The following is a 24068-nucleotide window of genomic DNA, read 5'->3' on the forward strand; positions in this document are numbered from 1 at the left end:
CAGGAGGACAGTAATCACAAATGACTGAGTACAACCATAACCCACACAACTCCGTAATAATAAAATAACTTCGGACTTCCCTGTCCACGTCCAACGACACCCTGCCGTCACTGTGAGGACTCAACCTTCCCCTCCGCGGAAATGCTGAGAAGGTTTCTTTCAAACAGCCTGCCAAGTCCACCTACACTCGCTTCCCTATCTATCTAAGTTTACCCCCCACTGTCTACCTCCGGGCCAATAAGTGGGACCCCGGTTTTCTTCACGCCGGTGGTGCTAGCCAACCACGAACGCAACGGATCCCTTGCTTTTGTGAACCCAGCAGGCTTTACAAACACAGCGTCTCAGTCTCTTTCACAGTTCATTATTAGGCATCAGCGCGTCCTCACCTTTCCCCGCCCCCGTATTTAAAAGCCTCCCAAAATTGTTCATTGTCCACAGGTGTACTCACAGACATCGTTCCTTCCGTAGCAATGACGTCACACCATCAATAGAATCATAATCATTACACTACTTCCCCTCTTGAAAAAAATAGGACTCGTCCTCGAGTCCTTAAACAGATCCATCGTAGTCCTTGAACCACACAGGGGGTTTACGTGTTCGTAGGGGACGGCCCCGCTCTGTAGCAGATATAGCTGGCGTAGGCAAATCGCTCTTGCCAGCCCCCTCTGTAACTGTAGATCCAGCAGCTGAGGGAGGTTCTCTCACTAGGACCGGAGACACCGGGGGGCAACCACTGTCCACAACTGGAACTTCCACTGGATCCAAAGACACCTCAGCCTCAACAGAAAGCTGCGATGTTTGGGAGTCGCTGATAGCAGTCGGCAGCTGATGTGAAACCGGTATTCCAGCCGCAGCAGGTGGCCTAACCGACTGAAACCCCTCGGTGACACTGGTAGCTGATGAATATACACCCCCACCAGCAACAGGCAAATCAGGTGGCCGTGATCGTCGAAACACCCAGCTAGACCCAAAGCTTGGACCCCTTTCTTTCTTCCCCCTAATTGGGGCAGATGTAGTCTTATGGTCAGCTTTGGCTGTTGTATGGCCACCCGTAGACTCTGCAACCATAGAAGAGACATAAGGTTTCAGTTGATTAAAATGCACCACCTGATCTATACCTCCAGCCTCTGGCTGTATCTGATACAACACTTCAGAAACCCTTTCCAAAACCCTATATGGGCCCTTAAACCGTTTCTGCAATTTTGGACTCACCCCTTTCTTCCTGGCCTTATTCTTTAACCATACCAACTCCCCCACTGAATAATACTGAAACTTGGCCTTAAAGTCAAAATACCGCTTTTGATGTTCTGAGGCTCTAGCCTGATGACTTTTCACTGCCCCCACTACTGTGGCAAGACTTTCAGCTACCCCCTTCACATACTCATTCACAGTTGCAAATCGCTCTTGTCCATCTACATCCATCATGATGTCAACCGGTAAAACCATCTCCTGACCAAACAAAACTTTATATGGGGTAAAGCCAGTACTGGAATGAACACTACTTCTATAGGCCATCATCACATAAGGCAAAAGGACATCCCAATTCTATTGATTGTCATCAATATAGAAAGACAACATTGAAAGCAATGTACGATTAAACCTCTCAATCATTCCATCTGACTGAGGTTGATATGGAGTTGTCCTGGTCTTATTAATGTCTAGCAACCGACACAATTCACCAAACAAATTTGATTCAAAGTTCCGACCTTGGTCGGAATGCAGGCTCCTAGGGGTTCCATAACGACACACCCACTCTTCTACCAGGACTCTAGCTACGGTCTTTGCCTCTTGATTTGGGAGGGGGTACGCTTCTGTCCATTTTGAAAAATAGTCCCCCACCACCAACACATATTTATTTCTGAGGAGGGTCTCAGGAAGAGGCCCTAATATGTCGAGTGCCACTCGTTCATAAGGACGAGACGTTACAGAAGGAATAAGTGGGGCCCGAGGAACCGGACCGATTTCTTTATGAACCGCACATTCAGGACATTCCTGACACCATCGTTTCACATCCCTATACCATACCGGCCAATAAAAACGATCCCTCACCTTTTCTTGTAGCTTTTGCACTCCCAAATGGGCTCCAGTTGTAATATTATGCAATAACCTCAACATTTCTGGTACCATAGACCGTGGAACAATAACTTGAGTCTTTGCGCTCAGACCAATTTTTGGAGGCAACACCCTCACCAACCTCTGCCCCTGAACCTCTATCTGCTCCCAGACTAAGGCATACTTCTTAAGGGATGGATAGGCATTCACTATCTCCTGTCTACTACCTTTCTGGCTCTTCAGTTTTAGTATCAAACTCAACTCTGGGTCACTGTGCTGGGCTCTGGTCAACTCATTCAGTCCTCCTTCCACCTCCCCCATTTCACAATTCAATATCTCTCCCTGTTCCATAACACCACCCTGAGGTGAAGGTTCTACTTCTACATAGCTAACAGAGCTAGCCATAATCTCCCCAGAATAAGCAGGTAATCTTGATAGCGCATCCGCATTAATGTGCTCTTTACCTGGTCGGTGAACGATTTTATATTGGAAAACAGCTAGCTGTTCCAACCACCGGGCCAACTGGCCTTCCAGGCCCTGGAAATTATGCAACCAACGAAGGGAATTATGATCTGTTCGCAGCAAAAACTCTTTCCCTAACAGGAAATGTTTGAAATACTTGGTAAAAGTAACCAGACTAAGAAGTTCTTTCTTGGTAGTGGCGTATTTACGTTCTTGTTTACTCAGGGTTCTACTGGCATATGCCACCACTTGTTCTAAACCATCAACTTCCTGTGACAAAACAGCCCCAATCCCTACATCACTGGCATCTGTATCCAGAATAAATGAACGCTGCGGGTCTGGATAGGCTAAAACTGGAGCAGTAGTGAGACATGCTTTCAACTTCTCAAAAGCAACCTGGCAACCATCATCCCACTGAAATCGCCTTCCTTTTTCTGTAAGCCGATGCAATGGTCTAGCCAACTCAGCAAAACCCCTTACAAATCGCCTATAATATGAGGCTAAGCCCAAAAAGCTACGTACCTCAGTCTGATTTTTAGGGATTGGCCATGATTGTACAGCTTCCACTTTACTGGGATCGGCCATAACCCCCTCAGCCGAAATAACGTGACCCAAGTATTGCACTTTGGTAGCAAACAGATTGCACTTAGATGGTTTCACTTTAAGATTGGCAGCCTGCAATTTGGACAATACTTGACCTAACCGCTGAAGATGTTCCCTAAAATCTTTTCCGAAAACTATAATGTCATCCAAGTAGACTAAACATGTGGACCACTGCAAATCTGCCAGAATCAAGTCCATAAGTCTTTGGAATGTACTTGGACTATTGGATAGTCCAAAAGGAAGAACATTAAATTCAAAGAGCCCCTGTCTTGTTATAAAGGCTGTTTTAGGGCGATCTATAGGGTCCACTTCAACCTGCCAGTAGCCACTAGCTAAATCTAAAGTAGAAAACCACTGTGCATGAGTTAGGCTATCTAATGCGTCGTCAATACGTGGAAGAGGATATGCATCCTTTCTAGTAACATCATTTAACTTCCTATAATCGACACAGAACCTCAATGACCCATCTTTCTTTCTCACCGGAACAACAGGAGCAGCCCAAGGACTACAGGATGGTCGTATGATACCCCCTTCCTGCATCTGCTTCACATGATCTGCCACCTCCTGCTGCAAATGAAGTGGTACCCGACGAGGAGCCAATTTAATGGGCTTTGCATCCCCAGTGTCAATCTGATGTAGAGTCCTATGGGTCCGCCCTAAATCCGTGTCACTTTGACTAAAAACAGGAAGATAGTCATTCAATAATTCTTGAACAGCTTGTAACTGTGTCGGTTCCAGGCCCCTATCATTCAGCCCCAGATTTTGTAGCAAAACTTCAGCGGTCCATGGCTGCTCCACTAAACCTTTCAGTGAACCCAGAGAATTGACTGCATTATCCCCTATCTGAACATCGGTAAACAAAGTTCCAATAGTCATCCCTTTTCTTAGGATAAGTTCCTCACTGGTCACATTAATAACCCTTAGCGGCAACATTCCCTTTTCCACTCTACATAACACCCGGGCCACCAGAACTTCAGTAACCAATCTATCCGAAGGTTCCAGCATTCCTTCCAACCACTCTTGCCCCACTCCTTCAACACTACCAGGAATTATAACCTCAGTTCTCGGGGGCACAATCACATCCTGCCTTACAGATACAGTCCTTGTCTTGTTGTTCACATTACCCAGTTGTAGGGGTAGGCTCTTCCCCATTAAGGTACAACTTCTTGTATTTAAGTCAATCACGGCCCCAAATTTCTTCAAGAAATCCGTGCCTAAAATGATCTCCTGCAAGGGTATGTCAGCCACTAGGAAGTCTGTGGCCAAAGCCAATGCCTCGATCTGACACACAGTGGACCATTTTCCTACAATATTCATCTGTCCCCCATCAGCTACAGACACCTTCCCTACATAGGGTACCAATTCAGAACCCCCATTTGTTGCCTTTTCCCAAAATTCTTTCGACACTACAGACACCTGAGCACCTGTATCTAACAACAAAACACAGGCTGTACCTCCCACTTTAGCTGATAGAAACACGCCAACACCCTGTTCACTACAAGAAACACTAATTTGTAGGCCAGTCGTATAATCAGGGAGGGGGGCGAGCATTTGGCCCTCTTTACTCGCCCCCTCTATTTTCCCTGTACATAAGGACATGCTTTTCTTAAATGGCGGTCACAACCACACTCCCAACATACATCCCCACGACGCTTCTGGCCCCGGCTAAAACCCTGTAATTCAGAATGGGAAGGAGCCCTAAAAGAAGAGGCATTATTGACTTGAGTCTTAGTAAGATTTTGAACAGTAACCTGTAAAGTTCTAACTTCCTGGCGCAAACTCTCTACAGTTTCAAGCAATATAGCCATTTGAGTATCATTAGGATTGTTATTAGACACCCCACGCACCTTCATTTCAGGTGTAATCTGACTACGTTCTAACTCACGAATAAGCTCCAATTCAGAAGCCAATGTTATAGCTGCCTCTAATGTAGCTGGTCTAGCACTACGGAGCTGTATTCGCAGTTCGCCGGTTCCAACATATGCAATAAATTGCTCACGTGCTAATAAATCTTGCGTATCACAATTAGCCACTGGATAAGATTTGGCTACTAATCGCCTTAAAGCATTACCGAACTCACGTGCACTCTCCCCAGGTAATCGTCGCCTAGCGGACAAACTTGCACGATTCCAGTCCTCACTTTCACAAGGATCAAAACACTTGCTCAGCGCTTCTTTTAGTTTGGCATAATTACTACGATCTTCTATTGTCAAACCACAGAATACATCTCTCGCTCTACCAGACAGCAAAAGTGACATAAATTTCAATTTTAAATCCTCATTCCAATTATTCACCTCCGCAGCCATTTCAAATTGCTGGGACCAATCAGACCAGTCACGGCTGCTACCTGTAAATGTCTCTGGCATGAACACAGGACGATTCACTACACTATTAGAAGTAGCAATCGTGCTCCTAGCTGTCGTTGCAGAAAACTCTTGACTAGAGTGTGCATTTTCAGTGTGCTCCATTTTAACAATTTACCACCCAAAAAAGATATTGGTATATTACAATTAGATCAATCCCACCGCTGCCACCAGTGTAATGAATTTTGCCACCGCTAGGGGCCACTGGTAATGCAGACTAACACCTATTCTGCCACCACCTTTAATTTCACCCCGGTCTGGTCCGGGAGGAGCACTCAAAACACTCGAGACCAAGAATTATCAAAGAATACACTTTTTATTAACAATAGCAGCCATTTGGCATTGTCTCACTTAAATATCCTGATTACACACACTGGTCATATTTCATTAAACCGTGACACACATTTAAAAGAGAACCCAAGTACTCACTCCAAATTCACAGCACACAATAAATTAGGTGAAATCTCATACACAGCACACTTAATTAGAAACTCCAAACCTAAATCACATGCTCTATGTGAAACAACCAGCACAGGCAATCAACATACTTCAGGAGGACAGTAATCACAAATGACTGAGTACAACCATAACCCACACAACTCCGTAATAATAAAATAACTTCGGACTTCCCTGTCCACGTCCAACGACACCCTGCCGTCACTGTGAGGACTCAACCTTCCCCTCCGCGGAAATGCTGAGAAGGTTTCTTTCAAACAGCCTGCCAAGTCCACCTACACTCGCTTCCCTATCTATCTAAGTTTACCCCCCACTGTCTACCTCCGGGCCGATAAGTGGGACCCCGGTTTTCTTCACGCCGGTGGTGCTAGCCAACCACGAACGCAACGGATCCCTTGCTTTTGTGAACCCAGCAGGCTTTACAAACACAGCGTCTCAGTCTCTTTCACAGTTCATTATTAGGCATCAGCGCGTCCTCACCTTTCCCCGCCCCCGTATTTAAAAGCCTCCCAAAATTGTTCATTGTCCACAGGTGTACTCACAGACATCGTTCCTTCCGTAGCAATGACGTCACACCATCAATAGAATCATAATCATTACAGTATGAACAATGACAGAAATTAAATTTTAGGGTGAACTATCCCTTTAATTCACACGGCAGCATGTAGCCTACTGTCCCTTTAAGACCTGCATGCATACAGACATGCATCCTCTTTCAGTTGTTTACTTTCATTTTAGACATATCCAACTTAGTCTATACATAAACCTTGTGTGTTTCGACAGTATTAGCACAGAACATAACTTAGAAATTAGGCACAGTTTGAAGGGCTTTTTCGTTTTCGTGCCGCACTTTGATTGTGCTTAGAAGAACCGAACGTCAGAAAAGCACACGAATGAAACTTTTAAATAAGCAGTAAGGATTTAAAGCAGATGCAAAAAAAATTGTAAATAAGTGCAGTATCCTGTTTGAGTAACTCTACCGCTGAGTTAACACTTATGTTAATGTATTATAATAATTCCGTGGCGCCAGAACTGCAGCTGATAGAATGTGCGCTGCGGCACAATGGCAATGCAACAATATTTCTTCAAAAGCAGATCGTGGAGACATTTTTATCGTCCACAACCAAAAATATTAATATACTACCCTCGGCAGAAATTTGGGACGGGGGGAGACCGGACCGCGAGGGCACTATTAGCGCTGGACCTCAAAGTCGTAGTTGCAAGTCGCAGAATTTCTGACTTTCAAAAAACCCTGTTTCAGTCAAAATCACGATGTTCCGCTCTCAATGCACTTCGATCCCATACGCCGTTTTGGGGTGGCAACTGGAGTTGCAAAGCTCATTTGTGCCACCCTTGTGGACACGCCACTGCTCAAAGGCTCTGCCAGGTAAACATTTCATTGGCGTTCTATTCTCACATGATGCACTTTTTCTGAGCCCATAAGCCTGAAGCGCGCGCGCACTGTCAAACAGCGCCAAACTGAATTTTTGTTGGGTCAGACTCATCTGCTACTGATGGAAAAATATGCACAAAACAATCAACTTTTAAATGTTTATTTATTATCAGAGGGACAGTCCGTTTCTCGGGGAGGCAGGGCTTATCCTAGGGGAGGCACTGCCTCCCCCAGCCTCCCCCTAGACACGCCCCTGGAATGAATAGAAACGAAAATGTAGCAGTAACAAGATTAATGAGAACGGGTTGGAGGGAAAGAGGACACGTTCCAGGTAAAAGCTTGGATGGCAAAAATGGGGTCTGGGAATGTCACATCTAAGATCGATCTTGATGTGTTGGACAGTCCAATTAGCAATGAAATGAAAAAGAAATATGGGAAAATAATTGTAGAAGTCATACCCTGGATTTAGAATCATGGTGTTCCCAAAAAGAATGTACATTTAGCATAACAGCCCTGAACAAAGTAAAAGAGAATTTGGAAACGTGGAAACAAATTAAGAGATTACAAAAAGTGGAAAAACAAACAAAAAGACAAGTATGTCAAAGTATGCCACCAGCGACTGTGTAAGAGTAGTGAAAAACTCCATGACTGGAGTCAGCACCATATCTAAAGTTCATGAGAGAATGACACTGCAGCCTGAACGAGCATGAACTGGAGGAAAGAGGAGCATGTTGAACGGTCCACATTTGAGAAACAAAACTAACAAAACCTAATTGTCCAGTACTCAGGGAGAGGAACTTACAGCACTGATGCCAGATAGTGGTTATGAGAAAACAACCAAATGACACCAAACAAACTCTTCAAATCAAGCAATTTTTTTTATTTGAGGTGGTAGAGAAATTCTTTCTAAACCATATGAACAAACAGGGAAAACATGCCATTTGAATCAAAACAGTGGAAAAGATCTCTAGAAACTATTATCCTAAATTACCATTAACATGTCCCTGACCACAGCATTGACCTTGGCCACATCCATGACAATTCCCTCGACCGCTTCCCTGTCCTGCGCCCTGGCTGCTTCCGTGTCCAGCTCCGCTGCCGTGTCCGGCACCTTGTCCGCTTCCCTGACCAGCTCCGCTTCCGTGTCCAGCTCCGCTGCCATGTCCGGCACCCTATCCACTTCCCTGACCAGCACCCTCACCAGCTCCAGCACCCTGACCAGCTCCCCTGCCCTGACCAGCTCCTGCGCCGCTGCCCTGACCCGCTCCATGGCCCTGAGCAGTAGTCTGGCCATCTCCCTACCCGCCACCGCCCGATCGAAAACCCTCCTCATCTCTTCGGAGAGTGCATGGAACGAGGCGCAGCATGGGTCTTGATTCTCCCACAACGCCGTTCCCCAGAGAGCCACCCTGCCGGAAAGTAGCGTCAGCACAAACGGCACCTTGGATCGCTCTTGGTTGAATGTCTGAGGCTGTAATGCAAAGTGCATAGTACATCGGGTCAGAAAAGCTCTGCAAAACTCTGGTTCACCTGAATAACCTTCTGGTGTTGGCAGTCTCGGTTCTCGCCGCGGCTGCGGCTCTGGAAGAGGGGGTTGAGTTGGCGGTGTGGGTGGCGCAGTGGAGACTCGTAGCTGTTGTATCTGCTGGGTGAGCTCGGACACCTGCGACACAAGCGCTTGGACCACCCTCCCTGTGAGAGAGGTGTTCTCCTCCTGGGCGTCCATTGTAGTAATGCTTCGAGCGGCAAACTCATCCCACGTGGAAGTGCCTGCTACATCCATAATGGTCAGATTGTTCTGTTACGTATGACAGAAACAGGATGTAATTGCAAGGCGTGTTTATTGACAAACAGCAAAAGAGTCAGATATTGACGAAGAATCACAGGCGGGCAGACACAAGGCTGATGGAATGGTGACGCAGGGACTTCGGTGGACAACAGATGGTGGTGCTCGGTCCAGTGATGATCCCTTGAATCCCGGTGTGTGAATAATCCTTGTGACGGTGCTCGATAATCCAGTGATGAGTGAAGATCCAGGAACAAATGACAAAACAGAAAGACTCTGGCAGGAACTAAGGACACGAGAACAGGTACGGGAGCACACCGGGGAAAAACAACGATCTGACAACAGGAAACACAGGTTACTGAACTTATAAGGGGAACAAACAATTGAAACCAGCTGGCGCTGCTGATCATCGCTGATCAGTGACCACACCCACAGACACACACACAACACCACGCTAGACGAAAGAGAGAGAGTGAATTCATGAACCGTTACAGTAACAGGATTTTATTTGAAGCAGGCTTTTATTAGAGGTAGGCATTTATTTCTAATTCCATCTGTTTGATAAGTAATTGTTTTAAATAACCGGTTTTAAATTAAAAGCGATAGCGTTCCAGTGGACAGGCATAACATTAGCACAGAATCAGTTAAGAATCAATCACCAAAAGAATCAGTTCGTTTCAGACGCTCTTTGTGTCGGTCTGCTTCACGCTGAATCACGCATGCGCAGTATCATCAGCTCCTCGGTTCTCGAATCGGACGCGTCCGACAGAAATGCTTCTCGGTTCAGTGTACTGGTGATCCGAAAACCGATACAACCGGTTCTTGACTCAAGAACGAGAAACGCTCCGGCAGTGGGCGTGTACCTTCGTTATCTGGCTCTGCTGCACAAATTTCCCCCCGGCCTTAATTTGTCCGTGTTGACCACGCCCCCGGCCACTATAAGAGGCCCGGCGTTTATTTGACTACCGGTTTTTATTTGAGGAATTACGGTAACATGAAACTCATATAAAATTACAAGTATAACATTTATATCATGAAGCAAAATGATATACAATAATAAAACATTTCGACATTGTTCTTTGGGTAGAAACTCCATCTTTGAGTTGATCTGAATCTCAGTCGAATCTGCTGCTTTTGAAGATGAAGATGAACTTTATTAACTGTGAAAACTTGTTTCTGTCATGTTGCTTGTAATGTCTGGTTAGGACAGATTTATCCAGGTGATATTTTATTGCTTGCAGCATTATTGCAGCATTAGATCTGAAAGTGCTGGATCTGAAGATTATCTACTTACTGTGAATGTTTTTTGTATGACTGTGTAGAGCAGATGATTGACTGAAACACTTCCCACATGCAGTGCAGTGATACGGTTTCTCTCCAGTGTGGATCCTCTCATGTCTTTTCAGACTTCCTGACCGACTGAATCTCTTGTCACAGTGTGAACACTTGTAAGGTTTCTCTCCAGTGTGGATCCTCTCATGTCTTTTCAGACTTCCTGACAGACTGAATCTCTTTTCACAGTGTGAACACTTGTAAGGTTTTTCTCCAGTGTGGATCCTCTCATGCTGTTTTAAATGGGCCGCTGAAATAAAAGTATTTTCACACTCAAAGCACATGTACTCTCTCACACCAGTATGAAGTTTCTGATGTTGTTTCAAAGTTTGTAGCTTTGAAAAACTCTTTCCACACAAATCACACGAATATGGCTTCTCCTGTGTATGAACTCTCAGGTGCTGCTTTAGGACTGAAGCCCTCAAAAATGTTTTCCCGCACTGATCACATGAGTACAGTTTCTCTCTTGTGTGGATCTTCATGTGACTCTTAAGGTGTGATGATTGTATGAAACTCTTCCGGCACTGATCACATGTGTATGGTCTCTCTCCAGTGTGAACTCTCATGTGACCCTTAAGTGTTGCTGTATGTGTGAAACACTTCCCGCACTGATCACATTTGTATGGTCTCTCTCTAGTGTGAACTCTCATGTGAATATCAAGATTATATTTGCGTGAGAAACTCTTTGGACACTGAGTGCAGGTGAAAGATTTCTTGGCTCTTCTTTTCTTTAAATCTTTCTGTTTGGTTTGAGAGCAACTCAAAGGCTTTTCTCTGGTTTTGACATGATTTTTCTCCTCAACTTCACTCAATTCTTCACTCTCCTGGTTCTCTTCAATCAGCTCTTAAATAAAAGTAAAAATGGTTAGTTTTCAGGAACTTTTCATCAACCCTGTTACCAAAGTTACTGTAAGAAAAATAATCTCTATCACTATGAATAACTGCTATAATTTATGGGAAATAAATTAGTAACTAGCTAATCAGATTTTGCTTAAGTCATTACTTACTAAATCAATTGTGTTTACTTTTGATGTATAAAAAGCAAACTGTATAGAAATAAAAATGTGGTTAAAATGGCTGCAAAATTAAACTGTGAATCAACCATTTAACTAAATCTGATTTAATCGAGTTTTTCAGAATCACGGATGAATGAGAAATCAATAATAAACACCAACCTGTTTGTTCAGTATCTTCAGTGTGTTTGATTCTGAGGGTTGAGGCTTCTTGATCTCTCATCTTCTCTCTGTCCTCTTTAATAAACTCAGACTTTACAGATTTCAGCTCTTCTTCTCTTCTGAACTGATGAGATGTTCCAGCATTTATTGGTGAACTACTGTGGGAGGAGCTTCACTGATGATGTGATTCCTGTGGGAGGAGCTTCACTGATGATGTGATTCCTGTGGGAGGAGCTTCACTGAAGGTAAATTGCAGCATGAGAGAAGATGAAAAAAAACACCTTACCAAGATCGGTTTTACAACACAATGTTAATATATAGATTTTTATACATAAATAATGGTTAAAAATAATGGAAAAACTAAACGCAGAAAAAAAAATATTGTTGACACCAAGGAAATGGGCTTTAAGTGGCAATTTACAGGAGATCTGAGGCATCAGCATAATAAATGAGCTGAAAAACATAACTATTTACATGAAATAAAGAGTCTTTTCAGCAGCTCTGTTAATATTGATGAGCCTCTATCAACACCCATTCAACAAGACATTCAGATCATCTCTCTTTATTCTCAGTGTTTGCTGTTGGGACCAGATTTGAGGATATAAAAGAATATAAAACTGCTTTACTGAAGTACTGTTATTTATCAAAATGTGACATTGACAAAATAAATAAATTATTGATAAATTACTGACAATAACAAACAAACACTTATGACACTAAAAACTATCTTACAACACCATAGCCTAACATGACCATAGTAATCCTAAACTTGATTTTTCTGTACATAAACTGACAATGATCATAACATTTTTCAAAGCAATATTTAATACTTCCTGTGTCAAACTTCATATATTCCCATTTATGAATAGATTTGAAATTTCAAATCTTCAAAATGTGAAAAACGTTCATTACTCATTACAGGAACAAAATGTGTTTGGAAATACAGTTGCAATGCAGACCTATTTCAATTTTTACAAGTAAAAATAATCTAGATGTCAGCGGAGAAAAAAAAGGTAAAAATGAAAATGGTAGCAGCAATAGGCTACTTGAGATCGATTCCCACCAGTACCCTTCACAGATTATTATTGATTTAGTTTTAGTATTATGACTGGGTATTCACTAACATATCAACTACAACCATCAAAACGAAGCACAAAAGCAGTCGAAATCGCTCAGCTCTGAATGAATTAATTTTTTCCTCACATGCTGCTACAGCAGTAACGTTAAATGATCCCGATGAAAACAAAACAGAAACGAGTCTGTAAAACGTCGCTTAAACAAGCTGTAAAGTGTGTTTGATGTTTGTGTAAATGTGTGAAATACTGTGAACTGCTCGCCTCTCCGGGATTTATAGTGTCCTCTAAAACCGTCGGCAATTACCGGTGATTAGTCTTTTTTCGGTTTTGTGTTGAATGAGTCAATGAATTAATAATTCATGTACCAACTTAAAAAAAAAAAAATCTTAAACTATTGGCTTTATTTCACATCAACAATTAATCACAGTAAGATTTTCTCTAAAAGCACAGAACAAACAATAATTAGCTTAAAGAAAGAAATCTGACAGAAAAAACTATTTTGACAAATACAACATACAAAACATACCTCGTTGGCTCAGTACCGAGAGAGGAATTAGTTTCAGTCTTTTTCTTCTTCTTTCTGTTTATCTTATCTCTCTTAAACTTTGCTTAGTGACCACACTTTAGTCATACATCTTTCTTTCTCTCGAGAGATCGCTTCTTCTGCGGAAATTAACCTCTTCTCTGCATACAAAGCTCACTCTTAAGCTACAGCGCCCCTAGTGGCACTTAACGGTAATAATAATAAAAATACAGAGAATGAATAGAAACGAAAATGTAGCAGTAACAAGATTAATGAGAACGGGTTGGAGGGAAAGAGGACACGTCCCAGGTAAAGCCTTGGATGGCAAAAATGGGGTCTGGGATTGTCACATCTAAGATCGATCTTGATGAGTTGGACAGTCCAATTAGCAATGAAATGAAAAAGAAATATGGGAAAATAATTGTAGAAGTCATACCCTGGATTTAGAATCATGGTGTTCCCAAAAATAAAATGTACATTTAGCATAACAGCCCTGAACAAAGTAAAAGAGAGTTTGGAAACGTGGAAAGAAATTAAAAGATTATAAAAAGTGGAAAAACAAACAAAAAGACAAGTAAAAGGAACATAGAAATTTTTATTTTTATTAAATCACAGGCATGAAGCAGCAGAACGCAGAGAAATACATTTCAATGTCATTTAGGAATGAACTAAAATTATAGTTCTGTAGCATGTGAAGATAAAAGAACAGATCATATTACTCAGAATTCTTCTCTTTATTCCCTCAGACTTTGATCTGGACTCCTGGCTTCACACCTTTAGAGAAATGCCACAGCAGCACCAGATTCAGCCACCACCGCTGCCTCCATCCTACAGCGCAGCTGCATCTGCACGACAATCCTTGCCACCTGACGAAAGACAAACACAGATCTTCAAACTGACCGTCAACAACTTCAACAGCATCATTATCATCCAGAAAGTCTGCCACCAGCGACTGCCTAAGAGCAGTGAAATACTCCATGACTGGAGTCAGCACCATATCTAAAGTTTATGAGAGAATGACACTGCAGCCTGAACGAGCATGAACTGGAGGAAAGAGGAGCATGTTGAACTGTCCACTGTCCACATGTGAGAAGACTGGTATTGGCTGTGTGGAAGCATGTTCTTGAAGCATCTTGAAAACGTTGCCATCGGTCTAATGTTTGCTGGGTACTGAAGTACATAAAAAATCTTTCTTAGTGTAACACAGTATTCAAGATTTAATCTGATAAAACATTTTTTTTTAGACTCAAGCCCTATAAAGTGAGCACACGCTTTCGAGTGCCGTTTTGAGTACACTAGACACTCCACATGAAGCATTAAGGCGACTGATATTGTGGTCTGCTGGCATCTCCGTGTGCTCCTCCAGCTTGCCTTGCAGTTATTTATAGATGTAAAAAAAATTGTCTGGACAAAAAAATCTCACAGATTTTGCTGTTGAACTATCAATTTTTAATTATTATTAAAAAAAAAACAAAATGTTTCATTTTTCCTGAAAAAAGCTTGCAGAAAACAGTTCTCAATGTTGAATTTGGTAAAAACAATTATCATTATTTCAGATGTTTCTAGTCTTAACCTGTGGGCCACTTGTCATTACATGTTTTAAACTGTAATATCTTAGTCTGAACTTAAATTAATCTTGACAAACTATATATCCACTGAAAGCTTAAAGACTCTAGTTTTCATATTTGGTGGCTAATTTCTGAAATATTTTACAGAGCAACTGTAATTTATTAATTTGTAAGAAGAGTACTCATCAGAGTCAGAGAGAGAGTTCTAACCTTTTAGTCTAGATGGAAATAGGTGTCAACGCCTATTTCAGCTTTTTTTATGCCACCTGATTTTTTTAAATCATTAAAGTGTCTTTTTTCATAATCTGCCAGGTGCCAAGCTTAAATAATGTCCCAAAGGGTTCTTTTTTAACCCTTTGCTGCACCCGACCGGATTCCCAAAAATCTAAAAGTGATGTAGAAAGTGGCATAACATTAGAAGTAAACAACATATAGAGACAAGTGAACACATTTTCCCATACAATTCTGACCCCAGGAATTTAATGGAATGGTTATTTTTGACATTTCACAACAAATTGACCTTATTTCTGGACAAAATATCAAAAAATGGCCAAAGATGTGTAGAGGATGAACTATTTTTTCGTTTTCTCAAGCGGATAGGGTGATTTTTTTCCCCACAACATATTATTTCTTTATCAATCAAGTGTCAATTTTAAGATTAAATTGGGTACCAAACTGAAATAATGTCCAAAAATGCTTTATTTTTAACCCTTTGCACCAAACCTGAAAAATCTAAATATGATTTAAAGTGGCATAACTTTTGATATAAACAACTAACAGAGACAAATGACCACATTTTTCAATACAATTCTGACCCCAGAAATTGTTATTTGTCATGTTTTATAACATCTTGACCATCTGTGGTCAAAAAGAGCAAAAAAAGTTCATTTGACTTACTTAGCAGACTGAAATAGGGTTTATTTTAACCTTTTACTTCACCTATCCTGAAACTGAAGTTTGTTTGAAGTTTTTGAAGTAAACAAAACAAAGCAAATTAACTTAAATAAATAAAAATTATAATTAAATAAATAAATAAATAACCTACAGAAAAAATCCAATGCTGTTTCTTGAAGTTGGTCAGCTGTTCCAAGTTTGTATGCACATCCAACTGCTTCATCTACAGTAATGCTGTATATGAGGTTCGACTTAATACACTCATGTTGTTGCACCTTGGAGAATGTGAGTGCCTTTTCTACTCTCTCCCTTGCACGCTCATGGGTTTGGTACTCTGTGTTGAAGTTGTTTCTGCATGATGGATTATACTTCGCTTCCATTGCAAAAAGGTCCTTGCCCTGCACCTTGCGATAAAGAGCCTCTTTCTTTAATTCTTGTGCCCTAGGCTCAATAACTTTCCAGCCTGGTTCCTTGTGTTTCCAACTCTGAAACTTTGTAAGCTCTTCAGTCTTGCCCTTGAACTTGGATTTTGCTTTGTCACAGAAAATGCACTGATTGGGAAACAAGAAGGAACACCTTCTTGCAGCTCCTTCAGATTGAACTGACCGTGATTTGACATGGTGCAGAGAGTCCCTTTTCAATGATAATGATTCACCAGATATAGAAGCCTTTGACACTTGTAAACAATCTACACTCACCTAAAGGATTATTAGGTACACCTGTTCAATTTCTCATTAATGCAATTATCTAATCAACCAATCACATGGCAGTTGCTTCAATGCATTTAGGGGTGTGGTCCTGGTCAAGACAATCTCCTGGACGATCCCCTGACTGGTTGGCGACAGCTGAATTGTGGAGCGCTGATGGAAGGAAGTAGCGTAGATTCCGGAAGTGATCCGGAAATGGAGGATGTGGATAGTGGAGGCGGCGAGAATGAAAGTAGAAAGTGGAGTGTAGTAGAAAATCGGAAAAGAAAAAAAAATTGGGACTCAGGCAGTGAGAAAGGAAATCTCCAAGCTAGAAGGAAAGAGGAGTATAAGGTACTGTTGAAATTTGTTGATTCGGTAAATGCAATTAATCCGTTGAAGCTGACGAAAACATGGAAAGAAACAATAGGGACGGTTGAAAGCATTAAGACTTTGAGCGATGGCAATCTGATGTTGTTTTGTAAAGACAGTAGGCAGCAAAAATCAGCTATGGGTATAAAATCGATGACTGGACATAAGGTGATATGCTCGATACCAGAAGAAAAGAATTGGGTTAGAGGTGTTGTATCAGGGATTCCAACAGATGTCACGGAGGAGATGATTAAAAGGAAATTGTGTTAGAAATAACGAAAAGACAGACAGCCTCTCAGTAATGATAAACTTTGATGAAAATAAAATGCCAGAGAAAGTTTATTTAGGATTTGTAAGATATGCGATAAGACCATACGTTCCTCCACCGCTAAGATGTTATAAGTGCCAAAAATTTGGACATGTTGCGGCAGTATGCAGAGGTAAACAGAGATGTGCGCGGTGTGGAGGCGAACATGAGTACGACAAATGTGGGCAAGGTGTAAATCCTAAATGCTGCAACTGTGGTTGGGAACATAGTGCAGGATACGGCGGTTGTCAGGTACGGAAAAAAGCAGTCAAGGTTCAAAATGTTAGAACGACAGAAGGGATAACATACACTGAGGCATTGAAGAAAGTAAACCAGATTCCTAAAACAAATGAAACTAGGAATAAAGAAATTCATTCAAAACAACAGAAGAAAGAGCAAAGAGATGAAAAGGTAGTAGTGGATGATAAGGTGGCATTTGTAGCATTTATTGCTGAAGTAGTGAACTGTTCAGCTCAAACTGAAAGCAGGACTGAAAGAATCAAAATCATTATCAGAGCCGCAGAAAAGTACTTGGATCTGGGGAATGTTACTGTTGACATGATAAATGACAGGCTCAAGATTCCAACATTAAATAGTCAAACAGTAGATAGTCAGACAACATGTGGTGGATCTTAATGGTGTTATGCAAGAAGTTTGATAGCAAATGGACAGGATTTTAAGAAATGTATAGCAAACCAAGAGAAAGGCCCAGATATTATATGTATACAGGAAACTTACTATTACTATTCGGAGGGATAGACATCAAGGGAATGGAGGTGGAGTAACTGCTTTTATAAAACAAGGAATTGGGTATAAAACAGTTGAGGTAGATAGGGAAATAGAAGTTGTGGTGGTGGAAATATGGGAAGGATCACGGTGTATTAGAATAATTAATTTTTACAATCCATGTGATAGATTAAGCAAGGATATTCTAGAAAGTATAGGAGGGAATGGAAGTCAAAAAACAGTGTAGTGATTTTAACGCTCACAGTTCAATATGGGGAAGTGCAAAAACAGATTATAATGGTGAGATCATCGAAGATATGCTAGATTGGGGAGGATTAGTGTGCATTAATGATGGAAGCCATACTAGAATTGATTTGTATAAGAGAAGGCATTCAGCATTAGACTTGACAATAGTCTATGAAAGCTTAGCGAGTAAATGTGAATGGAAGGTACCAACACAAAGTACAATAGGAAGTGATCATTTTACTATTTGCAGTAAAGTTGGAGTAGATATAGAACAAAGAATGGGGGGAAGAATGCTTAGGTGGAGGTTCAAGTCAGCGGACTGGGAGAAGTATAAGGAGATGTGAAAGCAAAATGAAGGAAATAAGTAAATGTATAGAAGATGTTGATGTTTTTAATAATGAAATATGCAAAGTACTTCAGGATACAGCTGAAGAAGTAATAGGTAAGAGGAAGGCAGGCAGCAGGAGGAAAGCTATGCCATGGTGGAATGAGGAAAGTAATGAGGCATAAACAAGAAATAAAGCACTCAAGAGGGTAAGTAGGTCACTTAACTTTAGCGATTTAGTTAGTTATAAAAGGGCACAAGCTATAGTGAGAAGAGTTATTCTGATGTCCAAGAGATATTATTGGAGGGATTTTTGTAATAGAATAGGGGAAGACATTGAAATAAGTGAGTTATGGAATATGATACGAAAGATGGGCGGGATACAAAGAGATTACAACACACCTGTATTAGAATATAATAATAGACAAATTATATCTGAAAGCGGTAAAGCAGAGGTGTTTGCAGAAACATTAGTTAAAGTTCACAGTAATTCAAATTTATCAGAGGATGTGAGGAAAGCTAGGGACCAGATGCATCAGTAAATATCCTCATTTATTGGAATAAAAAGGACTTTCGGGTAGTACGTTGGATTCAGAATTTACCTTGTATGAAGTGAAAGGGCTTGCAGAGCTTAAGCAAACATCTCCAGGCAGAGACGACATTTGTTATGAGATGGTAAAACATTTATCAGAGACAGCATTAGAGCCAATTTTGAGGCTTTTTAATAAGGTATGGGAGTCAGGAAAGTTACCAAATGACTGGAAGCATGGGTTCATAGTGCCAATTCCAAAACCAGGCAAGGATCATACACAGCCAAATAACTATAGACCTATAGCTTTAACCTCTAATTTATGCAAAATAATGGAGCGTATGGTTATGAGAAGACTAGTGTACGTCATTGAGAGGGATAATATTTTATCACCTTACCAAAGTGGATTTAGGAAAGGACGTAATACAATGGACTCAGTACTGTGCCTGGAATCTGAAATAAGAAAGGCTCAGGTAAATAAGGAAGCTTTAGTTGGGGTATTTTTTGATGTCGAAAAGGCATATGACATGATGTGGAAAGAGGGACTTTTAATTAAGTTATAAAAAATGGATATTAAAGGAAGAATGTATAACTGTATCAGGGATTTCTTGTTTAACAGAACTAAACAAGTAAGAGTAAGTTCTGCTTTTTCTCAGATACACACAATAGAGAATGGAACACCTCAGGGAAGCGTTAGCAGTCCAATTCTGTTTAACATTATGATTAACGACATCTTTTCAAAGGTTGATAGGGTCATTGGAAGATCTTTATATGCAGATGATGGAGCGTTGTGGAAAAGAGGGTGTAATGTAAAGTATGTGGAAAAATGTTTGCAGAATGCCATTAAAATGGTAGAAAACTGGGCAAATGAATGGGGCTTTCGTTTTTCAGTAGATAAAACTCAGGTAATTTGTTTTGCAAAAAGGAAAAGTAACCCTACCATTAACATTAAATTATATGAACAAGAAGTGAAGCAAACAGCAGTTGTGAGGTTTCTAGGTATATGGATGGATTTGAAACTGAATTTTAGTATACATATACAGAAACTGGTTGATAAATGCAAAAAAAGCAATAAATATTATGAGGTGTTTAGCAGGAGTTGATTGGGGAGCAAGTTGTCAGTCCCTTAAAATAATATATTGTGCTCTAATAAGATCGGCATTAGATTATGGCAGTATGGTATATTGCACTGCATCCAAAACACAACTCGTAAAACTAGAGGCAATTCAGTCACAAGCTATGCGAATTTGTTGTGGAGCGTTTAGATCCTCCCCAATATCAGCAGTGCAAGTATAGATGGGCTTAATGCCTCAAGTAATTCGTAGGCTCAAGTTCAAGATGAGGTATTTCATAAGCATAAAGGGACACTCGGACAGTCACCCAGTTAAAATGGTGTTGGAGGACTGTTGGGAACATGGACATAAAAAGTTATCAAGTTTTGGATGGAAGGCCAGTGAGGAAGCCCGGAGAATAGGATTAAGTGATCTCAATGTTGCCCCTACTGTGGCTTGGTCAGTAATTCCTCCTTGGCTTTTCCCAATGCCTTTGATTGATATCCGTTTGCTTAAAGAAAAGCATAACAATACAAATGGATTAGAAAATACAGGTATACAGCAATACATAGATCAAACTTATTATAGTGCAGTACAAATATATACTGATGCTTCAAAAGATCCAGAATTTGGGAAAACAGCAGTAGCGGTATATATTCCACTTTTTAACATTAGAATGTCAAAAAGAACTTCAGATCATATTTCGGTATTCACGGCAGACATAATTGCAATATGTCTAGCACTTCAGTGGATAGAAGAAATACAACCAACCAGGCCGGTGATTTGTACAGATTCTCTATCAGCTCTAAATAGCTTGGAAGGTGGAACATCATCAGCAAGGCAAGACATGATAAACGAAGTAATGCAGAGTCTCTACAGAACAAGACAGTATGGAATTCTGGTAAATCTTGTATGGGTTCCATCGCATATGGGTGTGAAAGGAAATGAGGAGGCTGACAATCTGGCTAAACAGGCATTAAATCATTCACAAATTGACGTTGAAGTGGCATTGAGTAAAACAGAAATTAAAGTGATAATAGCGAAACAAATACAGGAAATTTGGCAAAAGGAATGGAATAAAGGAACAAAAGCTAGACATTTTTACTGCATTCAAGAAAAAGCTGGTTCAGAGAGAAGAAGATTCGGAAACAGGAAAGAGGACGTTTTAGTCACAAGGATGCGTATTGGACATTGTTTATTAAATCAATGCTTACAAAGAATTGGTAAACATGAGAATGGAAATTGTGATAAATGTGGGTTAGCTGAAACTGTAGAACATGTGCTTCTAGAATGTGAAGCTTATGAAAGACAACGGTCCCAGCTAAGAAATGCTTTAAGAAATATAGAAATCAATGAGCTGACACTTCAGGTTCTCCTAGGAGAATGTACCAAACAATCAAATATTTATCATGAGTTATTTATATTTTAAAGAAAACTGGATTATTTAATAGGATGTAAAACTATTAAAATATATAAAAAAAAAAATTTTTTAAAGAGTATTTCTTAAACTTCCTTTCAATATGCGCTTCACACTCCATTTCAGTAGGTGGCGGGAATGCACCTTTTAAGTTGGTCTTCCAACCGCCATAAAATCCTAGAAGAAGAAGAAGACAATCTCCTGAACTCCAAACTGAATGTCAGAATGGGAAAGAAAGGTGATTTAAGCAATTTTGAGCGTGGCATGGTTGTTGGTGCCAGACAGGGTGGTCTGAGTATTCACAGTCTGCTCAGTTACTTCTATTTGGAAAAGGGAAAAACATCCAGTATGTGGCAGTCCTGTGGGCGAAAATGTCTTGTTGATGCTAGAGGTCAGAGGAGAATGGGCCGACTGATTCAAGCTGATAGAAGAGCAACTTTGACTGAAATAACCACTCGTTACAACCGAGGTATGCAGCAAAGCATTTGTGAAGCCACGACACACACAACCTTGAGGCGGATGGGCTACAACAGCAGAAGACCCCACCAGGTACCACTCATCTCCACTACAAATAGGAAAAGGAGGCTACAATTTGCATGAACTCACCAAAATTGGACAGTTGAAGACTGGAAAAATGTTACCTGGTTTAATGAGTCTTGATTTCTGTTGAGATATTCAGATGGTAGAGTCAGAATTTGGCATAAACAGAATGAGAACATGGATCCATCATGCCTTGTTACCACCGTGCAGGCTGGTGCTGGTGGTGTAATGTTGTGGGGGATGTTTTCATGGCACACTTTAGGCCCCTTAGTGTCAGTTGGGCATCGTTTAAATGCCACGGCCTACCTGAGCATTGTTTCTGACCATGTCCATTCCTTTATGCCCACCATATACCCATCCTCCGATGGCTACTTCCAGCAGGATAATGCATCATGTCACAAAGATTGAATAATTTCAAATTGGTTTCTTGAACATGACGATGAGTTCACTGTACTAAAATAGCCTCCACAGTCACCAGATCTCAACCCAATCTTTGGTATGTAGTGTAACGGGAGCTTCGTGCCCTGGATGTGCATCCCACAAATCTCCATCAACTGCAAGATGCTATCCTATCAATATGGGCCAACATTTCTAAAGAATGCATTCAGCACCTTGTTGAATCAATGCCACGTATAATTAAGGCAGTTCATGAAAGGGGGTCAAACAGTGTTAGTATGGTGTTCCTAATAATCCTTTAGGTAAGTGTATTTTCCCTGTAAAGCTTTTATAGCAGTATTGGTGATAGCCAATTGTATCCAAAGACAAGTCCTCTAATTTCAACCTGTTCATAAATATCCCTCATGTGGTATAGTGAACTGACGTCTTTACAGAGTCTCACATCTTATATACTGTGTAGATATGATAGCTTCTTGCTTGCCGCCCCCACCTGCATGTTGAGTGTTGTAAAATTACCATACTCAGAAAGAGTTGAGACATGTAAAATACGTGTCAGGGAACGAATCCTCTTTGGAGGCACTTCAGCTGTAGCCTGGTAATACCAGACTCTGCTACTTCACTTTGCTTCGTAGACAGAGTCTGGAATGGCATAATAGAGAATTGTTTTCTCTCTTGCTAGGGGGCGCTTGTCTGAAGTTTAAAATCATTGGTTACCCGTAAGCCAATCAGATACGTTTAGTTATGTTATGCGCCTGTACAGCCGCATCGAAGCACAGACATCATGCATCGAACTCAAATCTATGATTGAACTTCCACTATAAACCTGTTGTTAAACACTCTTCTTGTTCTGGCTTCAGTTTGAAAAAGAGTTGAATGTTCTCCATAACAGAGCGAATTGCATCCCGTGTCTCGTTTCCCATTTCCGCGGTCGTTTCGGTTTTCGATTTCTCTAACCTACAATTTAATACTCGGTGCTTAGCATCTACGTCATGGCTCTCAGCCCGCCCTCTGCTCATTGATTGGGCAAAAAACACTTTAAGTTATAACTACAAAGGTATATCTTAATTATAGTTTCAAATACTTCCTGAAAGTCTTCCAAAAGAGAGAGCAGTGGGAGATGGTAATCTGCGGGTACGAACCGACGACTGCCAACTGCCAACTGCCAACTGCAAAGCCCCAAAATTAAAATTTTCTGTAGTTATTTATTTATTTATTAAAATTTAAGTTCATTTGCTGTTAATTTGTTAGTTTGTTTTGTTAACTTCAAAAGTAAAACTATTTTAAATATGTTTAGGTTCAGGATAGGTGAAGCAAAAGGTTAAAATAAACCCTATTTCAGGCTGCTAAATATAATAAAAAACGCTCTCTTTTTGACCACAGATGGTCAAGATGTTATAAAACATGACAAATAACAATTTCTGGGGTCAGAATTGTATTGAAAAATGTGGCCATTTGTCTCTGTGAGTTGTTTACATCAAAAGTTATACCACTTTATATCATATTTAGATTTTTCGGGTTGGTGCAAAGGGTCAAAAATTAAGCATTTTGGACATTATTTCAGCTTGGTACCCAATTTAATCTTAAAATAGACACTTGAATGATAAAGAAATATTATGTTGTGAAAAAAAATCACCCTATCCGCTTGAGAAAACAAAAAAATAGTTGATCCTCTACACATCTTTGGCCATTTTTTGCTATTTTTTTCAGAAATAAGGTCTATATGTTGTGAAATGTCAAAAATAACCATTCCATTAAATTCCTGGGGTAAGAATTGTATGGGAAAATGTGT

General features: G+C 40.7%; 1 protein-coding gene across 31 annotated transcripts in view; it reads right to left on the reverse strand.

Annotated features, from left to right (window-relative positions):
- LOC127952544 (zinc finger protein 501) overlaps window positions 1-24068 on the reverse strand; it is a 149857-nt gene that overhangs the window by 121024 nt on the left and 4765 nt on the right. For 10 of the 31 annotated variants that reach the window (XM_052551140.1, XM_052551125.1, XM_052551134.1 and 7 more), the window contains exon 1: window positions 13225-13730. The exons of 3 other annotated variants lie outside the window; for them this stretch is intronic. Coding sequence is in view for 7 of the 28 variants with exons in the window: in XM_052551147.1 (XP_052407107.1) it covers window positions 11623-11683 (61 nt within the window). In the remaining 21 variants the exon portion in view is untranslated. Of the gene's footprint in view, window positions 1-11622; window positions 11862-13224; window positions 13738-13796; window positions 14088-24068 lie in introns of those variants that run through there. 18 more of the 31 variants (XR_008152975.1, XR_008152976.1, XM_052551156.1 and 15 more) reach the window with 10 other exon arrangements.

Source organism: Carassius gibelio, chromosome B3 (assembly GCF_023724105.1).
Source record: "Carassius gibelio isolate Cgi1373 ecotype wild population from Czech Republic chromosome B3, carGib1.2-hapl.c, whole genome shotgun sequence".
NCBI classification, from domain to species: domain Eukaryota; kingdom Metazoa; phylum Chordata; class Actinopteri; order Cypriniformes; family Cyprinidae; genus Carassius; species Carassius gibelio.